General features: G+C 40.9%; 1 protein-coding gene across 1 annotated transcript; it reads right to left on the bottom strand.

Moving 5' to 3' along the window:
* Positions 1-2415: 2415 nt before the first annotated feature.
* On the bottom strand, positions 2416-8591 carry LOC311045385 (uncharacterized protein). Its single transcript, XM_084057231.1, has 10 exons — positions 8365-8591; positions 7526-7633; positions 6925-7317; positions 6618-6719; positions 6213-6445; positions 5998-6092; positions 5784-5889; positions 5307-5576; positions 4958-5132; positions 2416-4157 (listed from the first exon to the last, which is right to left on the bottom strand). The coding sequence occupies exons 1-7, from the start codon at positions 8396-8398 to the stop codon at positions 5844-5846; spliced, it is 1011 nt and encodes a 336-aa protein (XP_083913357.1). The 5' UTR covers positions 8399-8591; the 3' UTR covers positions 2416-4157; positions 4958-5132; positions 5307-5576; positions 5784-5843.
* Positions 8592-12360: the final 3769 nt, after the last annotated feature.

Genomic DNA, 12360 nt, shown 5'->3' with positions numbered 1-12360 from the left:
AAACAGTTTTATGGACATGTCACACCAATGCAACTCCTTGGAACTGCCATTGGGGATAATGGTTGCGAGCAGTTGCAAGTAGTTGCATGAAACCGTTTGGTTGCAAGGAGTTGCATCATGCTAGCCAGGGGAATGAGGCTTAGGCTTAGGTAACCCTAACCTAACCCTAAACTACGTATCAGCTCCAACATGTAGTTTTCCTAATTGTAATGGATGACTATGTAAGTAAGGCACACATCAATATCTCAAACACATTTGGTTACTAAATAATTCCTGAAACATCTGTTTGACTGATTTTATCTAGGATGGCTCTGAAATGGTCTGAGAATGTATGACTGTTAGACTCATAGCTTGGAAGGAGATGGACATTAAACTTTGTCATAGGTCAACAGCAAAGCCATAATTTGAAAGGCCTTGCCCTACATAGAAACATATTTCATTGTAAATATTATGGGTTGTTCCTGCTCATCACAGGTGCCCTTTGAACATTGTTCAAAGGGCAATAAAATAGACGATCTACAAGATCACAACGGGTTGCCGATGCTACTCATTTGAGCTTGTGTGAATCGGTTATTTCAGGCACAGTCCTATGTGTTATTATGGATCCCATCAACGTTATAGGATAGACCCGCCTCACCTGTGTCTTGATTGGCTCCTTGGCAGGCCTAGTTGTACTGAGGTTAGGGTTATGGTAAGGTTTAGGCATAGTCTTACTGAGGTTAAGGGTTAAGGTGCAGGTCAAGGGTATGCTTGTGACATCATTGTACCTGGAAGTTATGCATGAACGTCTATTGAGTGGCAAAATACAGCGTCAGTAGGAGTTTCCCAATGAGCTCTTCCAAACTCCAATGCTTCATGATGCTTTATGTTTTGGCACTCAGTGTAGATGAGTGGCATATGATGCCTACCCTTTATTACTTTTTTAAAAATTATTTGTTTTTGGGCTTTTATGCCTTTATTGATAGGACAGTATAGGCTGACAGGAAATGGGGAGAGAGATGGGGGGCGACACACAGCAAAGGCCGCCAGGATCGGGACTCGAACCCGCGACACGCTGCCAGGCATCAGAGCCTATGTGGTATGCACCTGGACCGCTAAGCCAGCACGCACCCCATACCCTCTATTACTTTATTAGTCTATTACACTATTACACTACTACACTATTACACTATTACACTATTACACTAACCTTGGTGTCATGTTTGACACAGAGCTGTATTTTGACATTCCCAGGCCCCATGTGGCCAGCTTTCTGATACTCATTACTTTCATATACACCCACCTTGGTAACACTTGCTATGCATAATGTCTTATAACAGGGGTCTTCAACGTTTTCATCCCAAGGACCCCCTAGCTGAGAGAGAGATGAAGCAGGGACCTCCATACATTGCATACAATTGTGTTGCAGATTAAACGTTTTCATAGATTTCATAGATAGCTTCATTGACTATCATCAGTGCTGTGTAAATTAATATTTTTGGTTCATTTCATACATTTAACCACTTAAACATTCAATACTTGGTACTTGATTTGCTTCTTTTGCCCTCGACACCAAACCACTTTGCCGAAAATAGCCGATCTACAAGCTCACAACGCCTTGCAGCGTGAGGCGTTGTGAGCATGTAGATCTGCTATTTTCAGCTAATGTTCATAAGAATTGAGATGCTAGGGTTCAGGTTATTAATGTAAAAAAAAAAGATCCTATCACAAAGATTTGCCGGACCCCCTGGAGTAACTCTGAGGACACACTAGGGGTCCCGGGCCCCTTTATAAGACCCCTGTCTTATAAGCATAGTTATAATGCATTATAATCTGCTTATGAGTGCTACTATACTATTACACTGTACTATTACAGATTCCTGGAATGTATTGTTGTAGTATATTCCCACTGCCAGCTAAAGCCAGTAATCACCTTTAAATGTAATATTTTGGCATCATGTGGTAATAGGCTGGTCTACAATGATTCACATAAAATATGTTTATTGTGCTCCAGAAATGTCCCAACTCTCCACCTTGAATGTCCACACATTTTGTCCTTCAGCTAGTGGGAATGAAAGCATGACTTGCGGTTTTGTATGAACAAAATGCTTCATAAGAACATTCAACGGACATTTACTGAAAAATGTATTACTTGCATAGAATACAAACAATACACGAAGGCATTTCCTGGTGTTCTATAAGTAGCTTTAACTATCTTTTAATCAGAATCAGTGTTATTGGCACATTACATCAGTTACATCATTACGTCAGTTGCCCAGAGGCAGCACAGTCAGCCAGCAGTTACAAGATGACAGATACACAACAAGGACTGTCAGATACAGCAATAGAGATGAATACATTCCAGAAGGACCAATATAAGGAGGAGGCAATGGAATAACAAGGAAGGTTTAACTGCCTTTTATTGAGGTGCAGAGAACTATAAATCAGACAGCATTTCCGTGTGAATCACACCTTCATATGGTCCAGAAGTACCATCAATAATAAACAGTATACAATATATACAAACATGTACCCTGCAAAACACAGATCACATTCGCACAATGGAAAAGAAGCCCCTGGGCCTTTTTATTTAATTTTTTTGTCATTACATTAGCATAAACGTACTGTACTGCCTGTACTGTTAAAAGTATTAACAGGAAAAGGGACCACTTCACCCATTCATACAAACATACAAACACTTCAGAAGCATTTCACCTGCCCCCGCTACTGTTCTCACAAAGACACAAAGGGACCCGCACACAGAACACATTCAAATGCATACTTCCCATTTTCTCAAATTCTAAGCCTGTGCACTAAAAAGGTCTGGCACAGACATTATCCTCTCAAACATCAAATGCGTACATGTATGAAGCAGTCAGGAAGTAACCATGTCCATTATGGTCATATAGTGGCCTACCTGCAGCACACACTGTGCAATCGACATACGTTTGTACTATAGCACAAAACACTGGTCAGTGGTCAGCATGCAACAAGCTGATGTAACAAGTTTTGGTTAACGGTTACGGAAAGCAAAAAAACGTTGTCATCCTGTACAACCAACCATCCAAAATATATTTTGGGTATATGGAATGTGTTCCAGGGCCACAAGAAAACTACACATTTGGCCCACAGGACTCCAGTTCAATATCACTGGTTTAGATGGATGTTTACTATGATATCATGCTCTTGAAATATATATCTTATTTCAGGGGTTGACACTAAGGTGTCAGAGGCATTTGCCTGTCGGGCAAGGACAGGTCATGTTCTACTTTCCCAAAGGTCATTATGGAATGATACGTAACATTTTGATTACCGTTAATTTTTTACTTTCTGGGGCTGTGCGATAACAAATGTCATACCTCAATCTTTAAGCAAAATACATACATAGCTATGAATATGACTATGGGTTCACACTTGCCATTTTATATTTTTAAGTGTAGCAACAGTGAGAACAGCACATTATAGGCAAACAGTGCTCTTATTTTACATTCCACAGACCAGAAGAAAGAGTGCTCTGGCCACGTTCAGGTGTTTAGGCAGATATTGTGATGATTCCGTTGGCGTCCGCTCTCAAACAGCGGAGAGGGGACGTGCTCTCTGCATCCTCATACGTTCTTCATAAATGGTTGGATTGTGTTCCTTGCTGAGGGCCAGAGTCAATGGCCTCCTCTCTCCTTCTCCTACCCCATGCTCCATCTGACACAACACAGCCCTGCTGTCCCCAGTCGGGCAACCTGAAAGCAAACTCCACCTGACAGAAAGTTTTATTTACCTGCCAGGGGCAGTTTAGTAGTCCGCAAAGGGGAACAATCCACACAAATCGTGGTAATCCAACATTGGGAAAGTAGTCCATCAAAGTGGTCCAGTGTGGCTGTAAAAAAAGGCCTGTAGGTAGGAGTGGTTGAGAGAGAGCGAGATAGACATGACCAGAGGAGAGCCAAATGAAATGGTCTGCAATGGTTGCCTATTCCAATTCGTCCTCAGACATGTCTGAGTCACTGTCATCATCATCAGCATCATCTGTGTTGTCCAAAAAGGTGACGTTCTCTGCATCAGTTCATCAACTTGCATGTAATGTTCCCATGCCAGCATCATCCCTTTTCGGTTTTCCCACTGCTTACGGAGGATTATGCACTGCAGTCCTTTCAGACCCTCGAAACTTAGTTTCCACGGTGAGCCTTGGGGTAGAACACAAGACAAAACCTGTGTTAGTAACAGTCATCAGTGGTATGTATTATATTCATGAAATATTGTAACACTTGCTATGCATCCCATGCCTATAATGTGTTATAAACATACTTATACAGTTGTAAGTATAGCACTCATGAATAATGCCTTATAACAATAACAATAACACATTAGAGATTTGTATAATGACGTATAAGGCCATGTAAAATTAATTGGAGTAAGCTTATAAAACTATAGTTACAGTTATAAGCAATCATAACTGCAATCATAAACCATTGTATGATGACACTTCCTAAGAATCCCATCTTAATTCTCATAGTAGTAATGCTTTATAATCACGCTTATAATGCATTATAATATTTGTTAAAATCCATTATACTGTCATAACTGTCTATGCAAGATCATAGAGACCTATAATACTTGACCTTAAGTCACCTTATAAGGGCCGATGCGTACTCCACTTTTAGAGCAGAGTTAAAATCGGTTTGGCTCTGTCCAAACAACGTCATTCAGAGGTTCGAAGGGTGCTGCCGAGATGTTGTGACACCCGAAACGAACCGATTTAAACTCGGCTCTAAAAGTGGAATATGCATCAGCCCCAAGTCATCATGAAATGCTATTTGTGTTATGATAACTGTTAAAATGCATTAAGATTATTTTGTGGGTGTTTATTATTATAATTATACAGTGTTATACGCAGATTAGAATATATTAGAAGTATGTTTATAATGAATTATAGACATGGAATGCATAGCAGTTGTTACAAAAATAATTTATTGCAAATACATACTCATTGGCCCAGAAGAAACACTGCACGACAGCTCCTTCAGGTCATGGTCATACGCTGAAAGACTTTTCCAGTGATGTTCCATCTCAGTCACCAGGATTTTCTTCTCCTCTGTGAGTCGCCTTCCTGCCATGATGACGTCATAACGCCCGTCTCTTTGTTCTGAGATCGACAGAATCTGGAATGCATTCATGACAAAGATTCACAGGGAAAATGAGCAGTGTTAGCCACTTAGACACTTGTAAACACACCACTCAAAGTTGCCTCTCCCAAACTCAACAAGCAAGTGTGTATATTATGTGGAATTATGGGTCAGATTTGTTGGAAGCAGTCAACAGACTAGTGTACATACCACTGTGATGAAGCTGCCATGGCCATGCTGTATCAACAGATATGATGGTTTCCATGCTCAGGTGTTCTGCGCTAGGAACCAACCTGTTGTACTGTTCTACAACAGAAGCTAGGATCTCCTTCTCCTTCCTCATCTGTCGAAGGATCCTGGCACGAGCTTTTGTTCCGTCAGTGTCTTTATGCATACGCTGAGACCTCCTTTTGAGCCCAAGCACCAGCATCTCTATCCTATTGGCCAAGGCATCAGGCTCATCAGCAGTAGTTGTTGGTGCTGCAGAAGAGAGGAAATAGGTGGGTACAAAACCACAGTATAAGACACAAGGATTAGGAACCCAATGTCAGTGAACTCCAGGTAACGTGACCATATCACCCCATCTTAGCTGTCTTCACTGGTTACCCGTTCGATTTTAAGTTTTGACTTATAACTTTTAAAGCTGTGAGCAAATAATATGTGCATTAACAATAATCAATTCCTCACCTTCTGCCCACTCCTTCACCCAATCCTCCAACTGGCTCTCTGACACTGCTAATTCCACCTTTAGGGATTCCAGGTTCTGCTGTTGGCTTTGAAGACCTTTAACGGCCTACAATGACAAAGAATCAAAGACAAGAAAACAAATGTTGTCTCATACACGTAAAATACTGCCACATGGAATATTAAAAATCTTAAAGAACATCACTGATATCATTACCTTCTGATATTGGCGAGACAGCGATGTGGCTCAAACTGTACAACTTCCCACTGAAAGTAGCTCTTCTGGAAGGCATCTGTTGAGATCTTCCCTGTCTATTTCAAAATAAGGATATCAACAGTTTATAATGGGCAGGCAATAAATAAGAAACAAATTCAATGCACATGACAAAAAGAAAAAATATATACTGTTGGCTAACTAAATTAAATACTCACACGGCCAAAGTGAACAGTTCGCTGATCAAGCATTCTTAAAAATGCCTGGCAGGACAGTCCTGGTGCAGCCATCTTCATTTTCTCAAATGAGAAAAATATATCTGTGGCATAAACTGTTGCGAAATTAAGTGTAGCAGGCCAGCAGTTACTGCAAATGAGATCGTCCACTCCAGCAGTCCAAGTGGCTTGGCATGACTCGCAACTCAGGTCAGGCATGCTGAGATCATATCGCCCTAGAAAATCAAAGACACGCACACTGTAATGTAAAACCTAGCATGGCATAAATTAGTCAATAGGCATACGTTTGATTTCATAAATACACCTATGACAAGCCTTGTGGGTAAGTAAAAATACCAAGTAAAAATATATTTTTAAGATGCTTTAAAAAAAAAAAAAAAACCTTACCATCCATTGTGATCACAGCAACAGCCTTTCCTGGGTTGACCCTCAATGCCTCCGATGCACAACCACAGATATTTGCAGGTATCCGCACAGGTACAAAGCACTCTGAAAAAGATCATTTGTGTCCAATAGGAAATAGAACATTACGATTGCTGGAACCACTTGAAGAGACTGAAAGAAGAGTGAGAAAGGTTAAAAAGATTCCATGACCGTAAGACAGGACAAAAAAATGCATTGTTTAGTGGTCAAAGTAATGAGATTAATGAGTCAGAGAGGATATGATATGGTGTACTCACAAACAAGAACTTACCACAACGGCAATGAGCCTCATCTACAATGCAGGTGGTTGGAGGCAAAGGCTGGAAGAACCCTGCATTCATGGCATCCCTGTTGTGCATCACGTTTCTAGTGTCTGTGTGCGTTTTGATGTCACATTCGGCACACAGGAATGGCCGTGGTTCACAGCCATGACAGCAGACAGTAGCTGGACTGATGGCACACTGTTGGCACATGTGTGTGCCTACATGTGCCCTCGCTGCAACGCGGTTAATCAGCCAGGGTCTCTCTGCCCGCCATCTCTCTAAAAGAGAGTGGTTCCGCGTACTCCAGTCGGAGGAAGCCTGGAGAGGAGCTGGGGTTGGTGCTTCCTCGATGTCAGCCGATGCAACGCTCAGGGAGTGCTGGAGCTCTTGTATGAAACGCTCTGTTAAGATAGTATGGGATATTGAAAAACAACATTAGGTTATGTTTTACATTTACAATATAAAAAGTATAATAATGGCTGTGAAAAGGTTAGTTGCACATTTATTCTGGTAAATGTGCAATACAAACATATAATTAACATTCAAACTCATTGACAGATTATTAGAATATATCATGAACATATTGCTTTGCACTAATGAAATACACACCAACGGCATTTGGAGCAAAGGAGACCTCAGCATTAGTGTCAGGAAAATCGTTGGGAGGAACAGGTTTCTGACTGCAACCACCTGGATGAGCCTTCCGACTTGGACCAGCTACAACAGGAAAAAAAAAACACTGTCATCAACATTTACTCTCTCCTCAACATTTACTCACTGGCCTGGCATGTGCACTTAAGCCTTTCCAAATTGTCTAGAATGCCGCAGCATGATTGGTCTTCAACCAGCCAAAAATGGCACGTCGCTCTGGATTAAGAGCATCTGCTAAATGCATGAATTGTAAAAACTATAACTAACTATATAACTACACTATCCTATTTGCTGTAACACTAGTGTCAGCCTGGTTATTATCATGAGGACTATTAGACTTTTCCCAAACCATAACGTGGACAGTTCAGTCGCCTATGAATATGCAATCAAATAGGAATGATTGCTGTAGGTTGTTTTAAAAAAATGTCTAGCTGTCCATTGGCAAGGCTCTCAGGACATCTTTTTTAAAGGAAGCCTTATCAAGGTAAATGTTGTTATATCCACAGTGATTTTCAATGTTTATTAGATTCACACACATCAACACAGACGGCAAAGCAAGGCTCCAATCTGCTCATCAGGAGCAGTTAGGGGTTCAGTGTCTTGCCCAAAGTCAAGTGGACACTTCACATGGTCTGAAAATGTATGCGATCCACACATATGACCACTGAACATGGCAGCTGAGATAGGCTGCCGGGTTAAGTGGTCAGATGGGTGGATCGCAAAAGCTTTTGAAATTTTAAAGTGGATTTTATAATCGGCCTCAGGTCTAAATGAGTTAATGGTATAACAATACTGACCCTGATTTCTGGTTGATCCTGGCAGGGATGACATTTCTATTGCTGTCTCTCTTTTTCCACCTTACGGTTGGTCCAGGTGCCTTTGCCTTCTTCGCTGGAGTTGGTGGTGCTCTCCATTGTGACTCTGGAGGAATCAAGGCATTTAGACTTCTGGCCACAGCTGCCGCTTTTGCGGCATTTAAACTCCTTTCAAGTTCCGTAACCATGGCTTTTGGATCACTCATGGTGACGGGTAACAACAAATAACAGACAAAGATAAGACAAACAAGGGTAAACACACACACACACACACACACACACACACACACACACACTAAGAGAAAGGTGTGGGGGGGGGGGGGGGGGGGGGAGAGAGAGAGAGAGAGAGAGAGTGCGAGAGAGAGAGAGAGAGAGAGTGGCTCTTAAAAGTGCCTTTTGGGTTGTTTGTTTGTTTGTTTGTTTGTTTAGGAGAGTTTGGTTGGAAGGATCTGTAAGAGAAAGCAACATATTCAGAATTACAATGAACAAAAGGAGAAACAGCCCTAAACCAGATATACAGAATCTTATACTTGCCCAAAAACACATCACGATACCTTTAATAGCTGCATACACTGAAATCCTGAGATAAACTCTGAGAGTGTACAGAACCGAATAGAACAGGGGTCTTCAACGTTTTCAGGCCAAGGACCCCCTAGCTGAGAGAGAGATGAAGCAGGGACCCCCTCTATATTGTATAAAATTGTGTTTCAGATAACTTTTTTGGTTTACTTTGTCTGCTTTTTCCCCCTCTATACATATAGCCTCTTTGCCAAAAAATAGCCGATCTACAAGCTCTCAAGCGCGAGGCGTTGAGAGCTTGTAGATCTGCTATTTTCGGCTAATGTTCCCCTCAGAAAAGGAATTATAGGGTTCAAGTGGTTAATGTAAAAAAAATAATCCTATCACACAAAGATTTGGCGGACCCCCTATAGTAGCTCTAAGGACCCCCTGTTGAAGACCCCTGGAATAGACCCTTATAGACCATATCCACACAGCGGCCATATTGCCAATGAAATGCCACCCCAGTTGCCACAGCAACGCAATGTTAAATTCCAAAATGGCCGCCGTGTGAATATGGACTATGGCAGTGGTTCTGGTTCTGGCTTTTCATGTGAAGCGCCCCAAATTAATATGTAACATATCAGTTTTAAGAAATAGATCCATAAGCTCACAACACGTCACATCGCAATGCTTTGTGAGCTTTTTGATCAGCTACTTTCGAATATCCAAACAACAACAACATTAACATCATAATACATTTAAATTAAGTGATTAAATAGTTCCTGTTTTAAAAAATCTTTATTTAACTCCTGGTACCAGCTTTATAGTTGAATCCTCTGCCCCCCGCCCCCACCCATCTTCTCTTATTCAACTGACCTATCCCAACATGTTTTGCATTGCACCTCTGTATGGTATATATAATATGACTGTTCAATTGAGTACAATGGACCAAAATGTAAACAAGCCCCTGGGGCTTATTGTGTTCATATTTTAGCATAACATTTGACTGTACTACTAGTACTGATTGATTAATTGATTTAATACTTTATTAGCAGTACAGGACAGTAAAGTTCTATAGGATTTAAACCACAAGAAAGCACTATGGCTCAATAGGATCCTTTTGTATTCTATTCATAATAAAACATCCATTTGTACACTCAGAATGGGAAACACAAACAATGATTACATTTCGTTTTGCCTTTAGTGTTGTGCAAACAAACATGGCATATAGAATACATAACTACACACAAATGAAGAGGGACACACACAAATAGCCGAGCTCATGTTGTTGTGTTTGTTTGTTATGGCTTGTTAGCTTAGGGATATGTCCACTGTAAAACAGTTTTAAACTTATACAGACCGACCAACTTGCTACTGTACACACCCTAACATGTTAGCAACAACCCTGTGTTGTGGTTCTATGATTTAGTGGTGGTGGGGGTGCAGATTTAACATGTATTTCTATCAAATAAATGAAAAAGTAACAAGACTTCACTTACCGCGATGTAGTTGAAAAACAATGCAATGCATCATGGGAGGCATAGACGCACATATGCATACCAGTGTTGCCAGGTATGCTTATTATAATTTCCCCCAAAAATGAATTTGAAAATAGCAGATCTACAAGCTCACAACGCGTCGCATCACGACACGTTGTGAGCTTGTAGATCTGCTATTTTCAAGCAGCTGACGTATATGTTTGAAGTCCTCATGAGTCATGTGGCCCATAGTTGCTTCTTTTGGGCTTGTTTTCCTAGACTAGTGGTTGCTTGTTTCTCTCACAGAATCTGGCAACGCTGGTAATGACGTTTTTGCTGCACAACTGCCCCTCAATATGATTGTTTACGTCCTAAATGTTACAAAAAACATGAAATCGTTTTGAGAAAAAATAAATGCTGCTATTTGTTCCTAAGCGACTGCAAAAGACTGATGTTATTTGTTTCAAAAAGCTTTAAAAGAAGGCCAGAACCTTTACAGAACGTGAAATGTGCCTATAACCACATTTCCGGTTCAGAACGGATACGGAAACGTTATGTTTGTTTTCATGTATGTGGACGTGGTGAACATCCGGATGCAGTAGGCGGGATTTTATGAGTGCTAGGAATCAAGAAATTACAAATAATTATTTATTGCTAGAATTGTTCATACATTAGGCATTTAAGTGCCAGAATAATTGATTAGTGGACAAACAGATCATTTATATAGATCTATTAGATTAAAATAAATAGTTTTGATCGGATCTTTACTACTGTCAATCAAGTCATATACGGAAGTAATGTGACGTGACGTCACGGGTATACAAAAGTTAAATAAAAGTGTCGTTCTCAACAAATACTCATCGAAAAATTACCAAACTAGTATGTAAATACTCAGAATATTTACAGGTTTTTGTGGGTGGTGGCGTGTGGTCTGGTGCATTTCAAACAAGCTTCTTAACGCACGTTTTGAAATGCCAATGCATTATCAATGGCCCGCCTGTGACGGCGCAATGTGTCGTCTTTGGACCTCAATGAATGTCTATGAGTGACCGTGGAAGGCACATAATTACGTCGCTGGCGTCCAGCGACGGCATTCGGCTCCGTCGCGGGGTTCTGACAAAAAGGCAACCGGCTACGTTTTCGGAGTGAGACCGTGTTGTTTACTACGATTGCTGCAGGTTTCAAAAGCTAGTTATCAGTATTACACACAGAAACACTGCAACTGTTACAACAATTCAGACTTCAGCAAACAATGTACAACTGAATTTGAAATGAGTAAGAAGCAGTTTTACACATTTGAATGATCAAAACATATTCCATTTCACAGTTATAAAGTCTCCTGAGAGACTGGCAAAAATTGCCATGGCTGACTATATTTCAAGTCATCCTGGCGGGGTATTGGGTAAAGTTTTCAACTAGCAATAATCACGTCTCAGTAGAACTTCATAGACTATGAAATTGCCTCTGCGCAAGAGTACTGCTGAAAGCTCACATGATTCTATGACTCCTGAATGGGTAGCCACTTCTAGTGTGGTGCTCTGATCCGTGTCAGTATAGGCTACTGTCACATACGTAACGGCAGATCGTTAAGACTGCATACAAGATAAAGCCATGGATGGCTGGCTGTCATGCTGCCTCTCTCACAGCTCTTTGCAGAAACACTGCAACTGTTACAGCAATTCAGACTTCAGCAAACAATGTACAACTGAATTTGAAATGAGTAAGAAGCAGTTTTACACTTTTGAATGATCAAAACATATTCCATTTCACAGTTATAAAGTCTCCTGAGAGACTGGCAAAAATTGCCATGGCTGACTATATTTCAAGTCATCCTGGCGGGGTATTGGGTAAAGTTTTCAACTAGCAATAATCACGTCTCAGTAGAACTTCATAGACTATGAAATTGCCTCTGCGCAAGAGTACTGCTGAAAGCTCACACGATTCTATGACTCCTGAATGGGTAGCCACTTCTAGTGTGGTGCTCTGATCCGTGTCAGTA

Source organism: Gymnoscopelus microlampas, assembly GCF_963454915.1.
Source record: "Gymnoscopelus microlampas genome assembly, chromosome: 5".
In the NCBI taxonomy this organism is placed as follows: domain Eukaryota; kingdom Metazoa; phylum Chordata; class Actinopteri; order Myctophiformes; family Myctophidae; genus Gymnoscopelus; species Gymnoscopelus microlampas.
The sequence above is the reverse complement of the archived record's forward strand: the minus strand, read 5'-3'. Positions and strand labels throughout refer to the sequence as shown.